A 27,735-nucleotide genomic window follows, 5' to 3' on the forward strand; every position below is an offset into this window, starting at 1 on the left:
CATTTAAGCTCATTTGCAGGAAACTACTTTGCAAACTCAAAGATTACTGGTCTGTTAAACTAAACCTTTTTTGTGACTGTGGCCCACAATTTGCCAGCAAAGCACAAATGGTTTGGGAGTATGTTAATGTTTAAACTAGAGATATTAATATAACTGGCATGTAACTGGCCGATCTCTCTTTTATATAATGACCGCATGTCCCCATCTTACCTGAACCAACTGCTGCCTATGCCATCTTCATTGATCTGTGAGCCAGACTAGCACAATGTCCAAACAGACATGTGGCAATTATGAATTTGGCACCGAAATGAAATCCTCCCATATTCACCCAGGAGTATAAAGCTGGTTAGGAACAACAATATGCACTCTTCAGGCCAAAAGAGGGGTTTGCTGTTACCAAGTGCCTATTGCTCTAACTGAAACTGGGAAGAAGAGATGGCACCTGGGAAGAAGGTAAAATAACTCTGTCTGTCGACGATACTGCATGTATATTACTTCAATCTTATGCTGCAGAGAACAGAGATTTTGTTGATGCAGCATGCAAATCTTTACCATCATGCAATGTAAGTACATACTGTGGGTCAGAGTTGTCCTGTTGGTTGATGGACTGTGCTGTTGTGAGGAAAATTGTCAGTGCAGGTTTCATGTGTGGGCATGCATTTGTGTGTGTGTGTGTGGTTTGTGAAATAGCTAGACTAAAGCGGTCACAGCTGGAGAGTCTGGATAGTCTAAAAACTGCTTTGATCTTTGCTCCTCGGCACCCAAACTGCATCTTCTCACACATACACACATACAAAATCAAAACATTTTGATGCACACATAGACATTCATATATTTATTAACTGCAAATTGCAACAAATGTCGCAGAACTGTGTGACATCACATGTCTGTGCCTGTATTGTATATTGTCTTTAAATCACATACATTTTGTCCGTCCAACTTTGCCTTCTTCCCTGTTGTATTTCTAGAGATATTAAGTACAAAATATTAATAAGCGTGTACACCATCCAGTGTGGAACTCAAGTGATGTGTGTGCATGGTTCCCTCAACTCCTGCAGGGTATCCTTGAGCGTCTGAATGCCGGGGAGGTTGTGATTGGCGATGGAGGCTTTGTGTTTGCTTTGGAGAAGAGAGGCTATGTGAAGGCCGGGCCATGGACACCCGAGGCTTCCGTCACACACCCTGAGGCCGGTAAGACAGCACACACACATGTTGTATCCAAAACCATGTGAAGGGAAGGTGCACAAACCTAGTAAAACAAAGTTGTACCTTTAAAATGACCAATCTGTATGTTTCCATCAGTGCGGCAGCTGCACAGGGAGTTCCTGAGGGCAGGATCTAATGTCATGCAGACATTCACCTTCTACGCCAGCGATGACAAACTGGAGAACAGGGGTCAGAACTTGAGACTCTCTGTGAGTACCCAACTATTTGTATTTTACAGCCAACATTAGCGAGAACAAAGGATTTCTAATAAGGGAAGATGTTCCACTCAAATATACCCCTCAAAATCCACTTTGCTCAGGATATAATTTTTTGTCTAGTAATTTGAATGTTGCGTTCGAAAGGGGAGGCTAAGAAAATACACACTGCTGGGTGTTAGATTTTTTAAAGTGGCTTTTTTGTTCTAAAAAGCCTTTTAAAATGTCAATGACGTCATACACACATATATTGTACATACACTAATATATTCATTAGCAGAATGCTAGCGTGTTATGGGCAACAACGACTCAACCTGTAAGAAATCGAAAGGACATAAGTAGTCGTTCATTCAACTTTCGACCTATAATCCATGTTGAACTTATAAAAACTACAATCAAATCTGAGATTTCTCAACGACAATCAGGCGAAAGAGACAAATTTAGCCATCTAGCTCCATAGAGTCCCATTCATTTTGCACTCGCCTGCGATCACCCCCAGTGGAACTCTGGTGGAACTGCAACCAAATTCGGTACAATGGGGCTAAATAGGGAGTGAAATGGCTCTCCGTAGACCGGCTCTGGCGAGACTGTGCAGATCTTGCAAATTCCACTTTACCCTAATTGTATATTTATCAATAAACATGATGTGTAGCCTATTGTACAAAGCATGGACATCAACAAACACATGACCTGCCTCATTCTTTCAGGGGGCACAAATCAATGAGGCCGCCTGTGACCTGGCAAGGGAAGTAGCCAGCGAAGGAGACGCAATGGTAGCTGGTGGAGTGTGTCAGACTCCATCCTACCTGAGCTGCAAGAGTGAAATAGAAGTGAAGGCCATCTTCAAGAAACAGCTGGAAGTGTTTATGAAGAAGAATGTAGATTTCCTGATTGCTGAGGTAGATTCATGTCTTATTTTAAGTCATGTCATATCAATGCTACTTTAATCTGAAATATGATTAGTGGAGCAAAGTGGTGACTGTGTTGTTTCTGTCATTGCAGTACTTTGAGCATGTTGAGGAGGCGGAGTGGGCAGTGCAGGTGCTGAAGACCAGCGGAAAGCCTGTAGCTGTTTCTTTGTGCATCGGGCCGGAGGGAGATATGCACGGTGTCTCACCTGGAGAGTGTGCTGTCAGGCTGGTGAAGGCCGGTACGTATTTAATTTACCCCACATGATCTCACGCTTTATCCTTTGGTTTCTTTAATTGAAAGTTAGCTGTGTTCTCTTATATGACAATGACCATTTCCCGCTGTTCTCCAGGTGCCCAGATTGTTGGAGTCAACTGCCACTTTGACCCAATGACCTGCGTGAAGACTGTTAAGATGATGAAGGAGGGAGTGGAGAAGGCCAGGCTGAAGGCTCACTACATGGTACAGCCCCTGGCATACCACACCCCTGACTGCAACTGTCAGGGATTCATCGATCTGCCAGAATTTCCCTTCGGTAATATGTTCTGCTTGGACATTAAAAGAAAACAAAAAACATCACCAAGTGACAGCTGTGTAGTTGGTAGCTTTTCACAATTGTCTACTCTTTCCTTCCTCAGCCCTGGAGCCCAGGATCCTGACCCGCTGGGACATACACACGTATGCCAAAGTGGCCTACAAGGCTGGCATCCGCTTCATTGGTGGCTGCTGTGGGTTTGAGCCTTATCACATCAGGGCGATAGCAGAGGAGCTGGGCCCTGAGAGAGGGATAATGCCCCCTGCCTCTGAGAAACATGGGATGTGGGGTGCTGGTCTGGAGATGCACACAAAACCCTGGGTCAGAGCCAGGTAAACCATCCAAAATATTCAATATACTGAAACGCTCACAATTTAATGAGTAATATTATTTGGTGCATTTTTTCTTCTCTGTTTTAACCTGTGGCTTTACCCCCTCTAGGGCCCGTCGTGACTACTGGGAGAATCTCTCTCCCGCATCCGGCCGTCCAACTTGCCCGTCCATGTCCACACCAGAGGCCTGGGGTGTGACCAAGGGCCACGCTGACCTGCTGCAGCACAAAGAGGCCACCAGCACCCAGGAAATGAAGCACGTGCTGGAGATGCAGAAGATGGCCAAGTCCTCTGCGTGAGCAAGATAGAGCAAGAACACCAAGGCACCGATCCCTTCAGTCGGACAACAAGAGAGGAACAAGGGGCAAGGAATGAAGTCTTTCCAAGTTCAGTTTGGAGATTAAAAAAAAGTACTTGTAACAGCAATGCTCCACTTGTGGAGTATTACTATGTAAACCCCAAACAATAAACCTGAGTTTGTAACTTAGTTTTGCTGCTACGTGTTGTCAATGTTGAATGAGTGCTATTGGACTGCTACAACAAACACAAACCATTCAAAGAGTGTATAAAACAGTGTCTGTAACTATAAATATGTCACACATTTTACATATGCACTGATGTAGAAGTGACTCAATCCTTACTGATTTGTTAAAAGTGGCTGCCCACTAGCAAGTTGGACTTTGTGAGTTTGTCTATTCAGGGTCCAAAAAACAGGAACCCACAAACTTACAGTAGGACAGACAAACACACCAACAACCATACTTAACCGGTACACACACAATACTATCATTCAGTTAAAGAGGGCAGGGAAACGAGTAAACATTTCAGTTTTGTAACTTGGCAGCTACCAATCAGAGCAACTCTTACCTAGACCCCTCCCCTGCTTCAGAGAGATTTATAGTGGCCTTCTGCTCAACTCTAATGTAGCTTCAGCCTCTCAAAGTCTAAGCAGTCAGGGATCCAAACAGCTGCAGGACCATGGCACCAGGAAAGAAGGTATGTGTGAACTTATGTCAAACTGCGAAGTATGCTATCAGGACTGTCCTGCAAAATATCCATGATGCAGGGAATTAAAACTGGTAGTTTGGGGGAATGCCAATAATTATAATGTATGATGTCTAATTGTAAAGACTCTTGAGCTCCAAAGTGAAGATTTGGCAGGTTTTAAGATATTTGTGTCTGAGATCCATCCCAATGCACTGGAGGTAAATGGTTGAAGTGGGGAGACTGCGGGACATACTGTACTGCATATTTATGGTTGTGTTTTTGTGTGGTGTGTATTCTGGGCAGAGGGATATAGTCTTTCTAATGCATCTTCTGCACAACTGGCATATTAGGTGTTATGTCTCTGACTACTGAAGCTCTGAACTGTTCATGGAGACATAAGACCAGTAAAGCCACTCTAAAAAGTGACATGAGAAAACTCCTCTGGACCGCTCATTGTTACTCTTGACATTGGAAGAAACAAAACTGACCTGTTTTTCAACTCACTACGATATAGATGGTGACTATAATAATTGTTATAAAGTATTTATTCTTAAAATTAGTTAACAACAGAGGAATTACTTTTTATTACTGTTTTATTATTATTTTAGATGATCAAGAAATTGTTATAGTTTTATTTGTGGATTTTTCATAAACTACAGGGACAGACTCTGTTCTCATTCTGACTCAGTGTGGTCTAACCCGAGGAGGATCTGGTGAGGGTCCATGACATGAGTGCATACCAGGTGGAGCTTTTCTTAGATTCAAACAAAAAAAACAACCAATTATAAATATCCAGTGCTAGGGCAGTGAATTCAAATTTAGTACAGTGATTGCTATTTACTCAACAGTTTACGCTCTATGTATGAATTTGGATGGAAATACATTTTGCCGACACAGTCTAAAATGTAATAAATAAATATTATTTATATTTAGTATTTTCAAATTGATAGCCTGATATTTTTTACTTTGACAGCCAAGCATGTTGGAATCAAAGGTTCAGGTCTATCAGTCAGTAGGAGAAGTGCAGCTGTTCTCTGACATGTGCTGCTATCTTGATGACTCAGGGTCACTGGGAGAAGAGGGAATGTAGCCCTGGATTTGGGAAACCACAATGTATACGCATAGATATAAATTTGTATTTATTTCTAGTGCCTACATTCCTCTGGCCTAATTGGCATTTATTAAGGTAAACAGAGTCAGTCTGGCCAGAGTCGGGCCATAATGCTGTACAGGGCCTTTACTAGAAAAGCGTAGGATACTGGCGTCAATTGTTGTCACTTTAAATGTAAACCTGCAGACCCTTTGGCCTCAGTGGCTCATCTCCAGCCTGCCTGACTTATTTCATCTCAGTTATTCTAAGCTTACACTGAACCATTCTCACAGGGAATCTTGGAGCGTCTTGACGCTGGGGAGGTTGTGATTGGCGATGGAGGCTTTGTGTTTGCCCTGGAGAAAAGAGGCTACGTGAAGGCCGGTCCCTGGACCCCTGAAGCCGCCGCAGAGCACCCTGAAGCAGGTGAGGACACGCTATTTTACCAACTTTAGTACTCCATTTCAACTTAAAATGGCTTCTTCATTATCATCTGCAGGTGTTACCCTTCCTTCTGTTTTATGTGTCACAGTTTAAATTTATTTTCTTGTATGCCTTATCATGCAAATCTGTTTGAATGATGATTTCAGTGCGACAGCTGCACAGGGAGTTCCTGAGGGCCGGGGCCAATGTTATGCAGACCTTCACCTTCTACGCCAGTGATGACAAACTGGAGAACAGAGGCAACAAAGTCACCTTCACTGTAAGTTAAATGGGACATCACACCTCTTTCATACCTTCAAACAGAAACTAAAATGACTCAAACCAGCAACAATGTTAAGTATTAAAGTAAAAAATGTAGAAGCAATGCTCATTAGCAGCGTCTAGAAACTGGTAATCTCAATTTCCACTCTTCATAGAAACTCTAGTGATATTTTGTTTATGTGTATCAGGGTTGTCATTTTGATTCTCACCTTTGTTTCACCATAATTTGGCTTCGTTCTGCAGGGAGCTCAGATCAACGAGGCCGCCTGCGATTTGGCCCGTGAGGTTGCCAACGAGGGCGACGCAATGGTTGCCGGAGGAGTGTGTCAGACTCCATCCTACCTGAGCTGCAAGAGTGAGACAGAGGTGAAGGGCATCTTGAAGAAACAGCTGGATGTTTTCATCAAGAAAAACGTGGACTTCCTGATTGCTGAGGTAGAGATTAATTAGATTTTTTAACCACTTAACCAAATTTATTTTTAATATTTTATGCATTTTTTTGTGGATGTCCTTAAGTATGAAAGTGATGATGTCTTTGTCCTGCAGTACTTTGAGCATGTTGAAGAGGCCGTATGGGCTGTGGAGGTGCTGAAGGAGACAGGGAAGCCTGTGGCTGCTAGTATGTGCATTGGACCAGACGGAGACATGCACGGTGTCTCACCTGGAGAGTGTGCTGTCAGGCTTGTAAAAGCAGGTGCAGTCTTCTATAATATACTCATGATAACTTATTATTGGATACTGAAAGTAAATGTTAGAGAAGCATACAATGTGAGAGTTCAATTTAAACTTGTTGATATGAGCTCATGTTGTCTTCTCTGTGTGACTCCCTAGGCAATGTTTCCTAAGATGACAAGGACACAATTTCTAACCGGTAGACATGAGATAAGACACATCTGTTCGTAGTCTACTGGTATTATGAATTATTAACTGGGACCAGCTGACGTGCCAAACTGTTTCTGGTAGTTGCTTCGTCGAGTCACAAGCACCAAAATGTTGACCACTAGAGGACTCAGCCAAATTCGAAATGTCTTATAGATTCAACCTAAACCTTGCAACCACAACTGCAAACCACAGTTGGTGCTGTCTCTTGAACCTGTGTTCTTTCTTTGCTTATCTGTAACAGTCAGCTCACACCAATGCATGTCCTTATGTAGGTGCCCAGATTGTTGGAGTCAACTGCCACTTTGACCCCATGACCTGCGTGAAAACTGTCAAGATGATGAAGGAGGGAGTGGAGAAGGCCGGGCTGAAGGCTCACTACATGGTGCAGCCCCTGGCATACCACACCCCCGACTGCAATTGTCAGGGATTCATCGATCTGCCAGAATTCCCCTTCGGTAATAATATACTATGCTGCATTTAAATTTGACCATTTTATTAATGTAATCATTTATAAAATTACACCTTAAAAATAATTGCTTTCTCACCGTGCTGTTGGTGTACAGCATCACATTGCAGCAAGGTCAAGCATTCGACACATAAATAGGCAATTTCATCATAAGCAACCACCCTGCAATCAAATGTGTATACATCTTCTGTCAGGTCTGGAGCCCAGGATCCTGTCCCGCTGGGACATGCACAAGTATGCCAGAGAGGCCTTCAATGCTGGCATTCGCTTTATTGGTGGCTGCTGTGGATTTGAGCCTTATCACATCAGGGCAGTGGCAGAGGAGCTGGGCCCCGAGAGAGGCTTCCTCCCAGCCGCGTCAGAGAAACATGGCAACTGGGGTGCTGGTCTGGAGATGCACACCAAGCCCTGGGTCAGAGCCAGGTCAGAGGCAACTTTTGATCTGTCACTGAAAAACTATAAATATACACCTAAGATAAATGTGAACTATTGGCTCTTCAGCACCAGTGAGTACTAATTACTATTACTTTTTGTCTCTTCTAGAGCCCGTCGTGACTACTGGGAGAACCTGAAGCCAGCCTCTGGTCGTCCCCAGTGTCCCTCCATGTCTGCCCCTGATGGCTGGGGTGTTACCAAGGGCCACACTGATCTTATGCAGCAGAAAGAGGCCACCTCTCAGGACCAACTCAAACAGCTGTTTGACAGGTCAAAGAGCCACTAAGTCAGTCTGTCTCCTTCAGACAGAGTCAACTGACGCTGCATAGTGGTGTGCACTATCTTTAAACAGTGCTGCACCTAACACATATGATGCCAGGTGCCGAATGTTCACTTGAGACTGTCACTGTCCTGTGCAATATATTGACTGTAAAACTGTAGTTTATGTGTGGCCACAGTAGTGTCTCAAGGCAGGAGTCAGCCCATGTTAAGATCGAGATCTTTTTGTTTTCCAGGACGCTGGACCAGATTGTTTAATAAAAAATGATCTAATAAAATGTGACTTGGTCACTTTACTGTTGGGTTGTAGTTTCTTGTGTGGATGGGTGGGTGGATGTCCATCAGTTCCATGTAGATATGTGATAACCATGACACCATGCACGCAAACAGATTTACCATTGGATAGAACTATAATGCAGGGACAAATATAATATAGACTTAAAAGTCTTGAAACAGAGCAAAGCTTCAATGCAATGAAAAGTATCGTTTAATGATTAGGCCAATGTAAGTGAGGCAACATTTAACAACATACACATATTAACATATTAACACTCAAGTGTCTCTCTGCAGTCTGCACAATATAATGTCATATAATGAACATGCCATAAAGGTTTGGAAAACCCCTAATCTCACACTGTGGTTTAAGGGTTGGAGATAGGCTTTATTGTTTATGAATGTGGAATTACACGAGTAAACAGACACCAAACATTACAAGGCTTTAAAGAATCATGCAACTATTGATGGATCCAGTAGACGGCGGTGTTGTGATATCATGGTCCACATGCCTGCCCACACTTATTGTACAAAGAGCCTTATAGGAAAGATGTTCCACCAGTTAGCAGTAGTGGTAAAACTTGTGACTGTGTTCTTTTATTTTAATTTTAAAGCTATCCTTTATTCCAAGTGTTTTCTGAATTTTAGATTCCACAAGACCTTCTGTACAGTATTTTCTGTTCAAAGATTTTACCTTTTGTGTTAAAGGGGCATTCCACTGATTTTACTCTTCACAAAGTATATTCAGAAAATAGTTAAAAACAAGTATTTCATGATCCTGGTGATGTCATCAGGGTTAGGCTATCTCATGTTGGGCTTGGCCTTTTAAAAGCAAGTCTGCGTTACATATAGGGGATGGAGTTTACAAGACATTCACATTTACCAAATGTGGGCCCAAAGATGCTATTAGGTTACATCATGTAAATTGTAGGATACAGGATTTTAACCCATAAAACCGCTCTGTGCTGGCTGTGCCATTGTCTTCCTATGGGGAGAGCGGTGGCGAACAACTCAGAGGAAGTGCTAACCTTGGTGTGGCGCACCGTTTGAAACTGACGCTACCTGTGCTGCGCTTTGCCTCTGTGATCATGTGTAGGCGGCTTAATAGAGACAAAAACTAATGAGATGCAACTTCTGCTGCTTTGATTTTGACCATTATTGGTTAAAATAATAATACTAAAATCTGTCTCTTATAGCCTGTATCCTGATCCTGAACATTATGGAAGGGCAATTTAAGTTATACTTAATTAGACTAGCTTGTATTGATACTGTAATCATATAGTGAGATAATTTGATGTGTATCTCCTATGCCTGTATGTTTTTTTTTTTTGGAATGCCGTATGAAAGAGTCGTGCTCTAACTTAATTATGTCTAAAGCGCACTGTGAGTTTTCTGCTGGTGACACATCTCCTCGTGTAGAAGATCTCTGTTGCTTTCCTCGTCATTGATTGGACAAGCCAGGAGCACTTGACCTGGTTATCCCTTTTTTTTTCTAAGGCGGAGTGAAATTATGATATTTGTCTTTGCCCTAGCACAGTAGTCTTGTATTGACATTTTAAGGTATCTCACAGATTATAGAATTGCCTTTTAATAGCTTTATGAGAAATACAAGCCTTGAGTCTCGCTTGACCTCGACTGGTTGTGCTTTATGCGGATTAAGGTCTTTTATTGTTCTATTTTTGTATGTCCTTTTATGACAGGAGGCTAACTTGACGTTACGTACCCGGAATGATAGGGCTGCAGTATGGCCTGAGGATCTGACCTCGCAGGACGATCACTGGGTCAACACATCTCCCGTCTGTTGTTTCCATTATCCCCAGAAAGGTAAAGACAGAACTATTGGTAAGATATTGCTAATGAAAATACCACAAATGTAGCTTTATTATGAACCTTCTAGTCTTAATTACACGCGTTATGAAGTTTAATATTCTTGCTGTATCGTCTAAAGATCAGTCCCCTACTGATGCCGTGTTGTAGACTGTGAGAGGCATCTTATCTTTCTGCACCATTACCGTGAACTGCATTCTCTGGACCGCTGTGTGTGTTATGGTATAGACTTCACTGTTTATAATGACAGCAGCGACATCTTGTGGTGTGTTTCAGCAGCTACAAGGAGATCTTTATACCGGAAGTGATCCTGTGAGGTCGTCATGGGAAGCAAAGTCAGCTCCAAAATGGCAGCACCCGCCGCCCGAGTTATCCAGGTAATGTTGCTCCTGAGGTTGTAAATACTGTAGACATCAGGGTGTTGAGGTGAGATTCGCGATGTCAAGTAAACATCTCATTTTTCTGTTGTTCTGAACAGTTGATGGCCTATTTAAGTGAGGCGTTTTTTGGGTGACAAATGCCGTCGTAACGTTACCCTTGTTGATGTCCTTGTTTAACCGCAAAACACAGACATGTTATCATGTTGAGACAGAAGCAGAAAAGGCTTCCAGACTAAATTAACATTAACGGTTATTCATTTTTAATTATTTGACAGTGCCGTTTGCGCAGTTTGTCACAGCTGTTTGCTGGAGTCCGATCTGTTCAGGATGTAATGTTAGCTAGATCGATGAAGTTTAGCTAAATAAATAGCTGTTAGGACAGAAAGTTGTTGTTGACAGTTAACTTATTCAGTCACTCAGTATTAGTCCTCTTGTTCTCTTCTCTCTCACTCAATGACAGAGATCTGACAGCCTTTTTTAACTAGTTAACTTTAGATTTAAAAGAATGCCTGTCCAAATTGTATCAGACAAAGTTGCTGTCTTTAAATTTGCTTACTTTTGTTCAGTGTAAAACCCAAATATATTACATTTACAATGACAATGTAAACTGAATTCTGTTATTATGCAAGATCAAATGGAAACAATAGCAAATTCTTTCATTTGAGAAGCTAGGACCAGGACACCTAAACACTTAAACCATTCATCGATTATCGAAATAGTTTTCTGTCATGATTGCTGTTTCAGCCATAGTATGGATCAATGTTACTGTCATCATACGTACATTTTGTATCAGTCTCCTGTCACAGTCAGAGGTTATGGTCATCATTGAAGAGTTACACTTTAATCACAAAAAAAACTAGTAATTGTCTGCCCATGTGTTGAGGTGTCTGCCACTAAAATGATCTGGTGCACAAGCTTTAAAAAAAATAATAATAATAATAATTTGAAAAGGTCAACAGCTATGTTTTTCAAGAAACAAGGTCCCAGTTACCCAGGTAATCTAGCTCTTTGCACTTGCTGTGAAAGGTTAAAACAAATCTTTCCACACAGAGGTGGATAAACTATCATGAAAAACAAGCTCATTCTGTGAAGACAAGTTGCTTTTGACTTGTCATTTCCCCCCACTTTTTAGCACCACAAACATCTGTTTACCTCCACTGTATATGGTTTATCAGTCTCCCTGGGCGAATACCTAAAAAATTCAGCATATAAAGCCAAAACTATCTGCATGCTGACTGCTGAGATACCTCATGAGGGAAATGGGACTATATCTTTTTGTTTAGGGTTGAGTGGACCTTTAATTCACACAGCTGTTTGATTTAATGCGCGTGTGTTTGCAGGCTGTTCGGCCTCACGCTCCTCTGATCAAGTTCCCCAAAAGACAAGATGTCGCAAGGCCCAATGGTGAGTATGAAGAAAGTGAATGATGGTCAGATAGTTGACATAACATAAATGAAGGAACCCACCCTAAAATCGACTCTTGATGGAACAACTCAAATTTGAACCTACACCTACAACTTGCTTTTACCTTTTACCAATGTATGATGTCTGATATCCCCTGAGTGCTTCTTGAGTTGCCTTTTATCTGTAATGATTTTTTTCCCCCCGTTTGTTTTCTAGTCCAAGAGGCATTGAAAACGTTAGCAGTTAACGCCTCACCACACAACGCTCCAGCGCCGCCTCCTTTATCAAGACCTCATGTACCTTTGACCCCCATTTCTGGCACGCCAGACACCCTGGCCTCTATTCAGCTACTACCTGCAAGGTACCGCAGGAGACCGATGGCGGTGGATGAAATGGACTACATCCAGGTGAGGGATCACCTACATCTTAAACTATATCCAGAACACTTCACTGACAATTTGGCCTTTTAACTTTGGTATCAGCGAGAACATAATCTTTGTCCTTGATTTAAGATAAACCATTGGAACTACAGCTGCGTGAGCTGTAGTTCCAATGAGACAACCTGTAGGGGGACCGAAGAGGGAAAAGTTACATAGTATGCCTTTTAAAACCAATAGATTTTAACGTCTGTCTGCATTGGTACTGTATATATAGGTAGTTGATGTTCCAGTGATCTCCAAAAGATTTGGTTTGCACTGACATAAAGGAATTCTAATCGATTTACATCATCTAATGAACATTTTACAACTAGTTGCAGAAACTGAAATGTAAACGTAAGTAACGTTAGACTATTTAGAGAGTGCATGTGCAGTGTCATGTATGAGGAGCTTTCATGCCATGTTCCTTATGGGTAAATATAAGTTGTTTTTTCTTACAGATTCTTATTCTTTTTTTATTTCTTCTTCACAGCGTGGTGGACCAGAGTGACATGAAGCAACTCAACCACTGCAACCAAAGACCTTATCTGTTGGAGATCAGTATGTGTCTTTAACTCTGTTCCTCAGCACAAGAGAACCTATTGCCACATGAGACATGATGTAGAATAAAGTATTGCATAAAGCCTGTTAAAATGTACATATGTTTATTTTTTAGATGTAATTGTATTTTAAGTTCATACTAAAGGGATATCTTCAGCAAAGCTATAACAATAGTGTCTAGGGTTTCCTTATTTACTATTCCTTACAGGTTTCTTGTTTTTGTTAAACCTTGGTTTCAACATTATACCAGCTTAACCCAACATAATCTGATTTTTAAATTTAGTCCTATTTTTTGAGCTTCACTTGCAATGCAAAGCATGAGGCTCTGTTTCATAGAAGAAAATGATGGTAAGGTTCCTTTGCTTTTCATGCCTTTCACTGCAATACACTAACTGATCTATTTGTTGGAACTAAACCAGGCTGAAGTGATGCTGGATATCAAGTTGCAATAGTACTGAGTGAAGTGGTGTTGACTTCATGTGAACTACTGCTGGATTTAAACGATTAAAAGAATATTATATTTTGATTGTGGTGTTCTTATCATGCTTGATGTAGATACGGAGACACAAAACAAGCAGAAGATAAGGACTTTGTAACAGATTGTCTTCAACAGATTATTTTAGGTATTTATTGTGGTTACCGTTGTTGGCATGCTCTATATGGTAATCATTGACAACATTTAAATTTCACAACAGAGCAGTATAACCGGCCACCATTAATGTGTAACTGGTTTTCTAACTATGAGATTTAGTAAGCTGTTAAGTACTCCGATGAATATTGGCACAAGTAGTACAGACGTGACAGAAAGGTGAAAATACACTTCACCTGTCTGACTGGCAGATTGTCATCTTAGTCTTCATCAGAGATGAGAAAAGCTCACAGTTTTTAAATTATCTCCTCTTGCCATGAATTTATCAAGGAGAAGTCACACCCAGGCAATTACATATGAGGAAACAATTCTGCAAGTGCATGTCTGCGTTCTGGCAAAAAAACAACAACACTAACCAGCTCCTAAACACATTAATGCCATTACAGAACAATTCATGGCTTTACAAAAATACCTCTGGATGTTCAAAACCTAATATCAAACACGACCGATTAACTTTTTGAAGAAGAGAGTGCAGTATATTCATATATTAATATAAACATTTACAGCAACAAGGAACTGTCAAGTCACAAATGGGCACAACACTAAAAGACACAATGAGGTATGCACTGAATTACTCTGATTATTTTATATTCTGTCCTATGCATGTCTTGGTCAACATCAACAGCGCCTTGTTACTGAGGAACATTTCTAGTTTTTGATAATTATTGATAGGTATTTTTTTTTGCAAATGCCAGACTAAGCATTGCACTTGCAGTAGAAGCAATCTATGCTCTGTACTGGAGGCGAAAGGACTCGTCAGTTGCTCGGTTCGCCCAGTTCCTCAAAAGCAGGTAAGAAATCAGCAATGGTGTCCACCACGTAATCGGGCACCAAGCTGTGGTTGGTGGTCAGCTCACTATTCCTGTACTCCTGGGCCTTCTCGATCTGAGACACACCGGTGAGAGTGAGCATGGTGTCGAGGCCGCAGTTGGATCCGAACAGCATGTCTGTCTCTAGGCGGTCCCCAATCATCAGGCACTGGGCGGGGTCCACCCCACTGAACTGACTGGAGATGCACTCAAACATGAAGCGGCTAGGCTTACCGATCACAGTAGCCTTGCGACCTGAGGACACCTCCAGGGCTGCAATGAGGGACCCAGAACCTGCCAGGGTATAGATGAGACAAAAGGTTAAATTGAAGTGAATCTGGGTGCCCGGATAGCTCAGTTGGTAGAGCGGGCGCCCATGTATAGAGGTCTACTCCTCGCCGCAGCGGGTCCAGGTTTGACTCTGACCTGCGGCCGTTTGCTGTCATTCCCCCTCTCTCCCCTTTCATGTCTTCTGCTGTCCTATCAAAATAAAATAATGTCCAAAAAAATAAAATTGAAAAATTAAAGTGAATCTTAGGACACATCCCTTCCTCCAACCACCCAGTAACCCGTCTCCTTCAAATATGTTTGGGTGCAATTGAGATATTGTGTATTATGCATCACTGGGGCTGGGCGATATGGAGAAAATCAGATATCACGATATTCTTGACCAAATACATCGATATCGATATTGCGATTATATCGTAGGGTTGACAATTGATGCTTTCACAAAATATTTTTTACAGTGAGATTTTCGATAAATAATGTAAACAGTTTCAGGAAATTTATACAGAAAAAATAAAAAACAATTCCCAGCTATATACTGTTTACATTCATGCACAAAAATAGTGGGATGTTAAAACAAATCTGCAATTCTTTAAATCATATTCCCTCAAAATGTTTCACAACAGATTTGCTGAGAAAATGGAGTTTGTTCTTGTTTTTATCAATTTAGACAACGTAATTGTATATAACGATATCTCGATATATCATTTCATCAAGATACGATTACACTGAAAGACGATAAATCATCATATTGAATTATCGCCCAGCCCTATGCATCACTTATCTACAGTGACTGCTATGTCCGTGTGCCTGAAGGCCACATCAACCCACACACTTTGTTACAAACACCAAAACAAAAGATTGATGGAGGGAGATTTATTCTGCAATGATGATTAACTGTTTTAGTACTGTGACCATGGTTTTGCATGTGCTAGTCTACTACCAATCACATACAGTATATGGCCTATGTAGAGCCTAATCTTTTCAATACTTTTGGGAGCATGTTTGTCTATATAGCAACAGCAGGGAGGTGTCAGGAAATGAGGGGAGAGATCGAGGAGGGATGACATGCAGCAAAATGCCCCTGGCTGGATTTGAACCAGGGTGATTGCAATTAAATGATGAGCCTTGAAAAGTTAGGCTGCCCCATTTTCACCTGATATGGAGGCCCTGCAAAATTGTTTTAATACCTTTAGTATCTCAGTTCATGTTGCTCTTACATGATGTATATTCATTCCTAAATACATTTGTGTTTAATCAAACTGACACAAACCTGAGGCCAGTTGGTATTTAAGCCTGGGTTTACTGGATAATACTGGGTAATATACTGTAATGAAGCTGCTATGTGTAGTCTGTAGTGTGCACTGTTAATGGTGGGGTGATGGGGTACATAAACAATGCACAGAGTAAGAAGAATGATAGTCAATGGGGACCTCCCTATTCAGCCATCATCACAGTAAACACCATGTCTATTTGTATTTTAAACAAAACAAGTGTGTAACTCAGCAGAAATGCATTAACTGTTAGTTGAAACTATTTTGTTCATTCTGGAGATGAAAATATGCTGTCTAACCTTTATGTCACAGCACACTCCTCTCCACAGATATCTTACAAAACACTACAGCTGATAAATATTAAATAAAACTACTGTTAGGTTACATTTTTGTGAAACTGGAGTTGTATCGCATTAAAAGTGCTTTACTAACTCATCATATACTGTAGCTTTACTGTTGCTTAAGTATGCAATGTACAGCTGTATTAAGAAAACAAGAAACATTATTAAAAAAAAAAAAATCTATGTGAAATGCTTATAATAGTCACTACAAACTGAGGCTCTAGCTCTAGCTGACCTTTTGGGCCTGTGCCCAATTAGCCCTTTCAGTAATCCATACATGGTTGGCAGGCACTAATACAAATAGCCTAAGCTTCCAAAAAGTGAGCCTCATCACCACCATACCTGGCAGTATCCTTCCACTAGACAGAGGATGCCACGGGTCGTTGTCGGTGGCCAGGAACAGACAGTCCGGGTCCCTCAGGTAGCACGAGGCTTTGGCCAGTTTAAGAAAAGTCATTTTATCATCATGTCCCACCAGCACTGCCTTGACGTCCGGAGCCAGAGCGCAGTCGTAGATGGTGGCGTCCGGGTCGTCTGCCTCTTCTACGCAGGGGATGCCCGCCTCATCCAGCTCTCTGCGCAGTCCGTCGCAGCCCATGACAAACACCTGGCCGCGGATCTTGACGACGTCTCTCAGGTAGAGAGCCGAGCAGTACGACGAGCTGAAGATCTGCTCTAGTATCACGTCGGTGAAGCCCAGCCGGCAGAACTTGTGCACATAATTCTCCCGGGGCCTGGTGCAGTTGTTGGTGACGAACACTACGTTTTTGCCGTGCCGTATCAGCGAATTCACCACCTTCGCCGCTCCCGTTATCGCCTTCTCTCCGTGCCATATGACCCCGTCGCAGTCGAGGAGAATGAAGTCCTTCGCGTCAAGCAGATTTCTAATCTGCGGACCTCGAATTTTCTGGCAGCCTTTGAAGGCGCCTGCCATTCCGGCTTTTCCCTCGGTTTCTTCCGTGTTTCACCTGCTAGTGGTTCCTCATGTCAACGGCTGGTGCATAATGTGGTAAAGCCAGCTGGTAAAATGATATGAAAACAAATCAATATCAGGAAATCACATTGCGGAGTCCAGCGCAGAGAGACAGCGAGCTACATAAACAATTGACGTCTAACCACGCCCACATTGTCAACACTGACCAATCAAACGACAGCTCTTTAACGAATCAGGTTTGTGTGTGTCACACGACTTTTATGAGCAACATCCTCTAAAAATTACATTGCGCCATCTTGGGATGGACTCTTAAATATGACTTTTTATTTTATGCTTTTAACGTACATCACCTCTTAATAACTAAAAAATAAAGAGTGGTGGAAGATTTACTCACACCCTTTATACTTAAATAAAAGTAGCAATAGGCCTCCCACACTAAAACTACTCTACAGGTAAAAGTTCTGTAGGCCTATTCAAAATACAAAAAAGTCAAATGTAAAAGTAGTCATTATGCACAATGGCCCCTCTCAGAGTGTTTCTATTTTTTTTTTTTTACTTCATCATACTCTCAGTTGCCTGTTTATTATTACTGCACATAGCTAAAACAAATTGCAGTCTAATTGCACCCCTTCAATAAATCCTACCTTCATGAAGGTTGTAATGTTCAGGTTTTTTCAGTTTCTTAGAGGTGTTTCTAATATTTTGGCCACCCGATCTATAAACAATGATTATATATTATAAACACATCTTGTTATAATGCAACACAACTCCACCATAAACAAACTACATCCAGTTGATTTAAAACATTATAACCTTCATGATGGTAGAATTTATTGCAGGACTGTTGTATTAGACCAGGAGGACTTAATCAGCTTGCAACTGTGTGTGTGTGTGTGTGTGTGTGTGTGTGTGTGTGTGTGTGTGTGTGTGTGTTTTTGTAAAATTTTAATCTGCAAAGTAGCCAAATACAGAAATCAGAAAAAGTGAATCTAGTGAAGCAGTAGTGTAAGGTTTCACAAAATGTTTACAGTAATACATAGTAACAAAATAGATCCTGAAAGCTGTTGTAACTTTGATAACAGTATTTGAATACATTTCCTTGGTTGTTTATTTTCTACTTATGAGTATTTTTAGAATTGGACTTAATTCTTGTCCATGACATCAAACATTTTTAATCACAAATGTCACTCTCAATTACATCGTTTTCTCAGGTCACTAGATGGGGCTCTAATCCACAAACACAGATTTGAACTTTAGAACACACTGGTTAAAGTCCCAGCAACTCCAACACATACAGTACATCCATGCAGTCATACCCTTTCTACAGTCCCCTTACTGTCTTCCCATTTGGCCTGTTACTAACTCACTGGAAGTCACTGAGCCAATAGCAAAGGTTTACATTAAAGCCTATAAAAATGTATTTCTCATTTCCTCTTTGAACTTACAGTGGCAAGAAAAAGTATGTGAACCTTTTGGAATTTCATGGTTTTCTGAATAAATTTGTCATAAAATGTGATCTGATCTTCATCTAAGTCAAGGGTATTGACAAACATAATGTGTCTAAAATAATAACACAACATTCTTTTGATCTTTCATGTCTTTATTGAGAACAACCAAAAAAAACTTATTGTGCTTGTGGAAAAAGTATGTGAACCCTTGAGTTAATGACCTCAAAACAGCTAAATGGAGTCAGGTTTAAGCCCACCTGGAGTCTCGTTAAGATAATGCGTTTGGAGATGTGGACTACAGCTACTTTGACTGATAAAAACCCCTCAAACTTTTCGAGTTTGCTTTGCACAAGAAGAACACGCTTATGTGAGCCATGCCTTGCCAAAAAGAGCTTTCAGAGGATCTATGATCAAGAATTGTTGATTTACATAAGGCTGGCAAGGGTTACAAAGTTATTTCAAAGACTTTAGAAATTCACCAGTCTACAGTTAGGCAAACAATCTACAAATGGAGACAATTTGGGACTGTTGTTACTCTACCAAGAAGTGGGCACCAAGTCAAACTGACACCAAGAGCACAACGAAGACTAATGAGGTCTAGATACAATCCCGAATAACAGCCAAAGATTTGAAGGCATCATTGGAACTGGCTAACATCTCTGTTCATTAGTCTACAATACGTAAAACATTGAACAAGCAGGGTATCTACGGCAGGACACCACGAAGGAAGCCACTGCTTACTAAAAAGAACATTGCTGCACACCTAAAGCTTGCAAAAGAGCACATTGACATTCCACAGCGGTATTGGCAAAATATTTTGTGGACTGATGAAACTAAGATTGAACTATCTGGAAATACCACACAGCACTACATCTGGCGTAGAAACGGCACGGCATATCATCATGAAAACATCATCACAACTGTAAAGTATGGTGGAGGAAACATCATGATTTGGGCCTGCTTTGCTGCATCAGGGCCTGGCCAGCTTGGAATCATTGAGGGGAAGATGAATTTTCAAGTATATCAGACAATTCTTCAGGATAATGTGAGAATGTCTGTACGTCAGCTGAAACTGTGTAGAAGGTGGGTGATGCAACAGGACAACGACCCAAAACATCGGAGCACGTCCACAACAGAATGGCTTTAGAAAAATAAAATCTGCCTTTTGGAGTGGCCAAGTCAGAGCCCAGACCTCAACCCAATAGAGATGCTATGGATTGACTTGAAGAGGGCCATACACAAGAGACGTCCAAAGAATATGACAGAGCTAAAGCAGTTCTGCCAGGAAGAATGGGCTAAGATTCCTCCTCAACGTTGTGCAGGTCTGATCCACAGCTACAGGAAGCGCCTAGTTGAGGTTATTGCTGCCAAGGGGGTGGGTCAACCAGTTATTAATTCTAAGGGTTCACTTACTTTTTCCACTGCCATGTTGAATGAGTGTGTTCAATAAAGACATGAAAGGTCAGAATTTGTTTGTTATTATTTTAGACACGTTTGTCAATACCCTTGACTTGGATGAAGATCAGATCACATTTTATGACAAATTTATTCAGAAAACAATGACATTCCAAAAGGTTCACTGTACCATTATACTCAGGACAATTTTCTGACCCTCAATAATTACAGTACTTATTCAGCCACAAAGCTTTGCTCTAAAAACAACCAGTTCCTTCATTTATGCTGCCATTCTTTGCTACTAAGACACAACTCGTCAAGACAGGAGCATGGTACTATTAAGCCATTTGACAAGTGTGCAACCGCATATCCACTTTTTTATTTTAAAGATTTTTTTGGGCTTCTTGGACAGAAAAGGTAAGAGAGGGGGGGGGGACGACATGCAGCAAAGGGGGCGCACACTTTACTGGGTTAGCTAGAGATCGCCCCAAGCATATCCACTTTTAATGCCAGCTACAAGTATATTCAAACATCCTTTTTACCACGCTTATACAAAATTTACATCAGAGCCCATGTGACCTCAAAAGAGCACATTAAACTAATGTTTCAAATGTGTGATGCAATTATTATTATGTCATTTTATTTTTGTTGATTTGATATTGCTTGTCACTGCAGGATACCTGTAGTAAACCTGTTTTGAACTAAGTTTCATGGTTGTTAATACAATTAAGTAGATGATTGCAATTCCATCTTAAACCAAAAATGAATAACAAAATGTATTGTAGTTGCAGTTTTAGTATTATAATTGCCAAAAGAGACAGTTTATTACTCTTTGGACCATTATATGTTGTCTGTTTTATACAGTGGTACTCTTTAACTATTTCTTCTAGCTTCTGTTTCTCCTGCTTCTCTGTTCTATTTTGCACTGTTGTGTCCATTTTCTGCTTCATTAAAGTTTCTCTTTTTTGCCTCTTTCTTTTTTTCCTCCACCGGTCCTGTCATGCTTTGGCTGCTTTGCAGTGTCTGTTTTGGATTGCGTGCGAGACCGAGGAAGACTCAGTGGCACCTGCAACTGCCAGCCAAACAGACAAATGAAATGCAGGAAAGGAATGAAAGAATGGACAGCTGAATGGACAGAGTACAAGCCGTCCTAATTGGTCATTATTTCCTTGCTAATCTATATTTTCCTCCCTGCTAACCCCACACACAGATGTGAGGAGTGGGAGGGAGGACAGAACAGAGAGGGGGGGTCCTCCAAGGCCTGCTCTCAACAGTGGCTTGAGCGCTGACCGTGAACATTGCTGTTCGCTTTTGTCTCTTGTTTAGAAAGGGGAAGGAGACTCAGTGGAAACCAGCAGAGGAGGGTGTATGGGTCAGAGTTGAGACTTGCAGGTGGTTAATAATTGAAGAGCCAGTAGACCATAACGCTGCCCCAAACACACACATGCACAGAGGCACATACAAACGTTGCTAGCAGAGCATATTTTTTTTAATGATTCAGATATATTCAATGACTATCAACATACTTTGTCTACTTTGTACCTGAACTAAACAAACACACAAAACCATTGTCAACATTCATCCATCTACCCTAACATGGCTTGCTGCCATTTGGAAACATGCAATACAAAAGCACAAAAGCATTGCTTAGTTATAGTGTATGTGTGTGTTTGCATGCGTACTGTCACCACCCTTTGCTTGCAACACAGCCAGGTCAAAGCAGCACAGAGTGTTGGACAATGTGGCGCTGCAGTACAAATGAGGGTCTGTAGACATGATGGCGCTTGGAGGGTAGAGGGCAGGACACTTAGCATTTTGGCTATTCAACTGAAGGGAAAGTGGTAATAATGAAAATTAAACTCTTTTCAGTATACAAAAAGTACTCAAAATGAAAACAAAATTATGCAACAGCATAAAAAAGTTTTTAAATGCATTTCTTTGTACACTAATATTGAAACCACTTTGCAGTACTTTGCAGCTTTCCTTTTGATAATCAAACTGAATGTTCTGGAAAAAACACCCTTTTCTTAGTTATATTTTTGTCCTGAAGGGATATCTTTCTGGGCCTGGTGGGGCTACAGCAGAAAAGGAAGTTTGAATTTATCGCTTGTGTAAAAGCAAAGGTCTCCTCCTCTCATTAATTTTATGTATTTAGAGAAGAATTGTAATAATCAGTTACAACAAGAGTGGTTTATGTATTGAATAACTGCATTATTTTAGGGTACATCATTATATTTTCTCATATGGGTACAGCATTCAAGTCCAAGATAAACAAGCAACACAGAACTGAGGTATACATCTGAAGTACCCCTGAGGAAACGCTTAGTACTGCTATTGTATTTTTTTGTGTTTGTCCCTGCTATTCTTGTTCCTACAGAAAGTCCAGCAGAGAACTACAGGTCCAAGAAGCCCCAGAAAGAGGAGAAGCACCAAGTCCAACAGGTATCTCTGGTACCATGGTTGTGTCAGAGAAGCAGGCCTTAAATGACTTCCACCTTCACTGTGCAGGATGTGCTCCACCCACTGAATGAGTCGAAGGCCTGGAGGGACAGGATGGGATTTGTGGATCCTGCTAAGAGACAAAGCTGAAGACTTAAACCTAGAAAAGAAGAAATAATTGGGAAAATTGAGGAAACAGAAGGGAGAAGTAGTTACAGACATTTCTGTACTCTACTGGCATCACAAATGTTGCTCAGCCATCCATCCACATACCTGACGTCCTGTATAAGTGTTTGAATGGTGGAGCTGAGCAGTTCCCTGGTGATTTGTGTGGGGTTGATGGTGAGGCCAAGTCCCTTTGTTTCAGCCCTCACCACATTATCAAACTGGTCTCCAAACAGGGGGATTCCCAGCACAGGAACCGCATGGTACAATGCCTGGAACAGGCTGTTTTGTCCACCATGGGTGATAAAGAGACATGCTTTTTTGTGTCCTGGGGTAAACAGAAAATAGATAAAAAAAACGTCATTACTGAGTAAAAAAAGTAAGATTGTTTGGGTGTACTTCAGACTGATAAAACCTACAGATGAAAACAGTCTAGCTTATAGGTTAGGGTTTAAACAATGCGGACCAAACCGCTGTCAACAATTTAGGGATGGGTGTGGATGTACACACATGAACACGTCATTTTCATGTGCCATGATGTTGTCAAACAAAGCATTAACAAAATTAAACCACAGGGCAATGAGCAGATTGTACATTCATGATCATTCATGCTGTATTTGGATATTCCTCTGTCTATACTTTTAATGAGATAAAACAGATTTACTGAACGTTTAAAGCAAGCACTTGAGTCTTGTAGTATTTCTTCAATATGAAGAAAAAAATAATTAAAAGTTAAAATGAAAGAATGGAGCTGCAGTGCTGCAGTGACCCAGTCTCTGCCTGCTGCAGTCCTGGTCAAGTGTCTGACAGGAATTATGACATTCATTGTTTTAGTCTTCTTTCAGACAGTCCTGTAACATGCCATTATGTCTGTAACTAAGGGTTAGAGAGGTAGACTGTTCCTACCCAGCAGGTCATTAAGAGGCAGCCAGTCCACTAGCCTGAGATTGGGAGGTCTGTCCAGGTTTGATGGCCATCGCTTGTGGTCATACCTGCAAGCAAACACTTTGTTTTGGGGGTTGATTTTATCTTTTCATGACAGTGAGAGAAAATAAATTATGTGTGCTTTCCCACCCCCCATTTATAAAAATTTTTGATCTGTGACACAGAATGTTAAAAGTGCTATTTTTTTAATGCCTGTATGAATTGTGTCGTGCTTTTACCTCCAGAGCACGCCCTGAGGGATCCTGGAGAAGCCAGCCACCAGCTCTACAAGCAGAGGGTCCACAGAGACTGAAGAGACCATTGATCCCAGAGTCACGACAATGAAACCTGCCTCTCCAAAATTAGAGATCCACAACTCAAGATCCTGAGGGATCAAAAGGGTTGGGGTATGGGCAATAAAGGAAATATGCAAATGGAGAAATGTGCAGTGTTGAGTAAGGCAGGATGAGAGAGAGATGGTTGTGCATAGGAGAGAGTAGGGAAGTCCAGAGGGAAGTGGGAGTAGAAAGGTAAAGACATGGGAAGAAAACTAGTTAATTTAAAAACCTGAGTCTTACTGACGTATTTGGATATGTGTATCAAGAGAAGAGACCTGCTCCACAGGTTTTGCAGGTTTATTCAGCAGACCTCCCACCAGCACAGTGTAGGGCATAAGGGGCTGGGGGAACTCCAGTGAAAAGTCAGTGTTGAAGGCCCAGAGTTCAGCTCCTTGATGTAACTCATCCAGACCACCAGGAGGTGAGCCTGACTCGAGGTGGCGTTCAGCTACTTGCCTAAATGTCGACCATACACGCTCCTGGCCTTGATATAAGAAAGGAGACACAATCCAAAAGCACCAGCATTGTATGCTTAACATTTGTTGAAAGCCATTCAGATTGAATTATTATAACTCATTTCTCGCCAGTGGGTATTAGCCAACGTAGATAGTTGGCTGTTGCAGATGCAAACAATGTTAGCATTGATCAAAGTGGACATATTTCAATGGGATGAGAACAAATGTGAACATTCTCACCGCTTGTACAATCAGTTTAAATGGATTATTAGCCAAAAATGTACGGAGGAATTTAATCTGTGATGAAATGATGAAAGATAAAAAAATATGGATTACTGTATTAAGATGATGTTAGTGTTGATTTAAAAGTACAAATATAAAGTCAGTATATTATAAATGAGAGGAGAATGAGATTAGATGTAAAAACCTAAATTCATGATATCAAAAAATGTGCTTATTTAGAATATCTATATGTCTAGGGCTGCACAATCAATCGCAATGTTATCGAAATTGCAATATGAACTGGTGCAATATCCAAATCGCAGGGGGGCACAATATTTGTCAAACCATTCTAAAATAAAGTATTGTGGTGCTGCAGAGACATCCCGGCCTACAAATCGTATCCTACGGACTAAAGAAAAAATGTTTTTTTGGTACAGATACTTGCAAAAAAAATCACACTTCAATCATTTTTTTTCTTTTTCTTTTATATTTTTCAATGAAAATGAGAATAATGATACAAAAATGCTCATTCACTCCAATATCGTGAATCATATCGCAATCGCAATATCAGTCAAAAATAATCGCAACAAGATATTTTCCTAATATCGTGCAGCCCTAATGTCTAGAGGGCTATAACAGTGTACACTGAAGATGTGTGTTATCAAGCAAGCCAGACAATACCCATGACAATATGTGATCTCCTATGCAACACCATTCTTACCTACAGGAGCCAAGAAAGAATAAAAGAGGTTCTTTGCACGACCCCAGAGGTTCATGTGGTCCGACAGCTGTGAGCTGAAGACTGGGATGTAGGAGACTGGACTGGGGAGAGCGATGGACAGAGGACCGTTCAGAGGGCCAGGATAGAAAGCTATGTAGTGGACCCCTGGAGTAAATCAAGAGAAAAGTGCATGGAACTGCTGTAAATGTATTCATGGCTGTTAATAGATTTAAAAATAAGACACTATATACATTTGGCTCACAATTAGTTTGAATTACACATTTAAAAACATCTGCAAATAATACAAGTGGAAAGGTATTGATGAGTAGTAGTATATAACTGTAGTATTGTAAAGATTTAAAGGATGATAGTTATTATGACATAAACCAAAGTGATATGAACAACCGATGTACCAAGTTTGTGCGCAAGGATGAAGGAACATGGGTTAAAAGCATCAAGGATGGTGATGTCGTAGTGTTCCCTCTGGAGGAATGTTATCATCTTTTTGTCCCCTAACAGCTTGTCACACTGATAGGACAGGTGCCACGTGAAGTTTAGAAAGGCATTAAAGTTATCCCTGACAGAAAGAGAAAGGAAGGAAAAATGACAGTGAATGAAGAGAGATACAGAGTGGCAAGGGGAGTGAGAAGTCATTTAAATCTGATATATAGTACAATGCTGTTAAATACAAATATATTCAACTATTCACTTTAATCCAAGAAGGTTCAGAAGTCTAAATTAAGAGACAAATTGGACATCCTTTGAAGAGAAATTCTAGAGCCTCAAAATGCGGATGTAAAACCAGACTCAAGATCGAAACAAGATTAAGTAGCTTATAAGAGCTTGTCTGTTTCACCCAACATAATTCAATCAATGTTACCAAGTCCCCTACAAATCTGTGATGATACCTTCCTAGTAAAAACTGGGTTTGTTGCTCTAGGAACCAGCCATTGTATTCTTGGATGTATTTCTCTCCTAAGGACCAGGTGCTCATCTGGTAACTGTCTGCACGGCCTCCATAGGAAAAACCTGTGAGGAGTTCAACAGAAATTTGCATTTAAATGAAAATTAGAGTGACTCAATCGAAGAAAGGATGAGTGTTTGTGTGTATTCTGTATATATATGCTTGTACTGTATTACAGTTTACCTGTAATAACAGGGTTGCCCAGTTGTAAGAGCATGCGGACCTCATGGCCATGCTGGTGTAAGTTATGAGAAATTTCATCTAATAACAAGTAGTGGCTTCCTCCTTGAGGAGAGGAAAGAAGAAGAGACACAATAAAAAAACTGTGCTATCACCATGCTATCTGAACATAATGGCTCGCTGTTTGCAACATACTACATTAATTGCATTTTAGAAACATACTGAAGCAATTCTCCTTTACAACCTGTACCTTTGACTGTACTTTCTGGATTCACCAGTCTGGCAAGGAGGTGCTTATTCTTCTCGTATTTTTGAACAAAGTTTTACAATCAATATCTCTATTACTATAAGGGCACTTTAACAATCACTGCTCCACTACTTACCAATTAGACAGACAGTCAGGATCTTGGCAGACTGAAGTACTGGAAGAGCCAGAAGAGAAAAAATGCAAAAAAATGCAATCCCCATGTTGATTTATTAGAGTACCACAGACAGACCTGCAGCCAAAGTCCTCTTAAAATAGTCTTCCAATTAAAAAAAAAAACTGTAATGAAAACCTTTCTGCGTGAACTGAATTATTTATGAGAAGATTTGTCCTTTTAATTGTAATACAGCAACAAAGTTAGATCCAGTAAGTAGCAGGGGGGAAACATGTCCTTAAACAGTGATCCAGACAAAGTTGTGATTCAGACAATTTTTTCACATTTTCCACAAGAAATCAAAATGCAGGATTACCAACAAAAAACTGAGCAAATTCACATTCTTGATAAAATCACCTTTTCAGTACACCACGTTATGTCCTGAAAGTCTTCTTTGTTGATATCTTGTCTGTTTGAGCCATGAGTCAAGATTATTTTATAGTCTGCAGTGTCAAGTTAATTGGGGAAATCCCAAATCCTTATTTAGTTTACCTGGGATGTCTCCAGTATTCTTTGTCTTGCAACAAATGTAAAAGGTCCGATTTATTCCTTATTATTCAAGAGGTTTTGGATGCAAGTCTGCAAGTATGATTCTGTCTATAGGACACGTGAGCAGATCTGTTTTCTCTCAAAGTCAGACACTGGACCTGCAGTGATAATTAAAGGGAGGGAAATAGAGAAAGGGAGGTGGGTCAGAGGGTGGGGGGTGAGTTCCCCAAGCCCTCGAATGGAGGCAAATGGAAATATTAACAGGAGTTACATTATCTCAAGGCTGCTGGCAGAATGTAACCCCCTCCATCAATAAGTACAGAAAGGCACTTATTGATGATAATGATATTTATTGTGACACACGTACCTAATGATGCGTTAG

At 40.8% G+C, this 27,735-nt stretch overlaps 5 protein-coding genes across 6 annotated transcripts; 3 read left to right on the forward strand and 2 right to left on the reverse strand.

Annotated features, from left to right (window-relative positions):
* Positions 1 to 203: 203 nt before the first annotated feature.
* On the forward strand, positions 204 to 3,684 carry LOC116054167 (betaine--homocysteine S-methyltransferase 1-like). Its single transcript, XM_031305534.2, has 8 exons — positions 204 to 453; positions 1,059 to 1,191; positions 1,303 to 1,415; positions 2,129 to 2,320; positions 2,424 to 2,571; positions 2,683 to 2,865; positions 2,969 to 3,197; positions 3,307 to 3,684. Exons 1-8 carry the CDS (start codon positions 436 to 438, stop codon positions 3,494 to 3,496), a joined length of 1,206 nt encoding a protein of 401 aa, XP_031161394.1. The 5' UTR covers positions 204 to 435; the 3' UTR covers positions 3,497 to 3,684.
* A 224-nt stretch (positions 3,685 to 3,908) lies between these two features.
* Positions 3,909 to 8,337, forward strand: LOC116054168 (betaine--homocysteine S-methyltransferase 1-like). The gene is made up of 8 exons (XM_035991458.1): positions 3,909 to 4,193; positions 5,568 to 5,700; positions 5,865 to 5,977; positions 6,223 to 6,414; positions 6,526 to 6,673; positions 7,134 to 7,316; positions 7,522 to 7,750; positions 7,871 to 8,337. Exons 1-8 carry the CDS (start codon positions 4,176 to 4,178, stop codon positions 8,046 to 8,048), a joined length of 1,194 nt encoding a protein of 397 aa, XP_035847351.1. The 5' UTR covers positions 3,909 to 4,175; the 3' UTR covers positions 8,049 to 8,337.
* Positions 8,338 to 9,787: 1,450 nt separating this feature from the next.
* Positions 9,788 to 13,344, forward strand: mrps36 (mitochondrial ribosomal protein S36). 2 transcript variants are annotated; one of them, XM_031305429.2, is made up of 6 exons: positions 9,788 to 9,874; positions 10,015 to 10,156; positions 10,418 to 10,518; positions 11,862 to 11,925; positions 12,142 to 12,332; positions 12,835 to 13,344. In XM_031305429.2, the coding sequence occupies exons 3-6, from the start codon at positions 10,465 to 10,467 to the stop codon at positions 12,850 to 12,852; spliced, it is 327 nt and encodes a 108-aa protein (XP_031161289.1). In that variant the 5' UTR covers positions 9,788 to 9,874; positions 10,015 to 10,156; positions 10,418 to 10,464; the 3' UTR covers positions 12,853 to 13,344. The 2 variants fall into 2 exon arrangements, with proteins under 2 accessions (XP_031161289.1, XP_031161288.1); XM_031305428.2 differs by having other exon boundaries at positions 10,015 to 10,138.
* Positions 13,345 to 13,516: 172 nt separating this feature from the next.
* LOC116054093 (pyridoxal (pyridoxine, vitamin B6) phosphatase) lies at positions 13,517 to 17,372 on the reverse strand. Its single transcript, XM_031305427.2, has 2 exons — positions 16,603 to 17,372; positions 13,517 to 14,654 (listed from the first exon to the last, which is right to left on the reverse strand). The coding sequence occupies exons 1-2, from the start codon at positions 17,192 to 17,194 to the stop codon at positions 14,308 to 14,310; spliced, it is 939 nt and encodes a 312-aa protein (XP_031161287.1). The 5' UTR covers positions 17,195 to 17,372; the 3' UTR covers positions 13,517 to 14,307.
* Positions 17,373 to 20,974: 3,602 nt separating this feature from the next.
* LOC116054405 (UDP-glucuronosyltransferase 3A1-like) lies at positions 20,975 to 27,523 on the reverse strand. Its single transcript, XM_031305945.2, has 10 exons — positions 26,829 to 27,523; positions 26,449 to 26,550; positions 26,210 to 26,330; positions 25,715 to 25,878; positions 25,302 to 25,466; positions 24,179 to 24,387; positions 23,805 to 23,950; positions 23,548 to 23,633; positions 22,750 to 22,969; positions 20,975 to 22,636 (listed from the first exon to the last, which is right to left on the reverse strand). The coding sequence occupies exons 1-10, from the start codon at positions 26,911 to 26,913 to the stop codon at positions 22,369 to 22,371; spliced, it is 1,566 nt and encodes a 521-aa protein (XP_031161805.1). The 5' UTR covers positions 26,914 to 27,523; the 3' UTR covers positions 20,975 to 22,368.
* Between the last annotated feature and the right edge of the window lie 212 nt (positions 27,524 to 27,735).

The sequence above is a fragment of the Sander lucioperca genome, chromosome 2 (genome assembly GCF_008315115.2).
Source record: "Sander lucioperca isolate FBNREF2018 chromosome 2, SLUC_FBN_1.2, whole genome shotgun sequence".
Lineage (NCBI taxonomy): Eukaryota > Metazoa > Chordata > Actinopteri > Perciformes > Percidae > Sander > Sander lucioperca.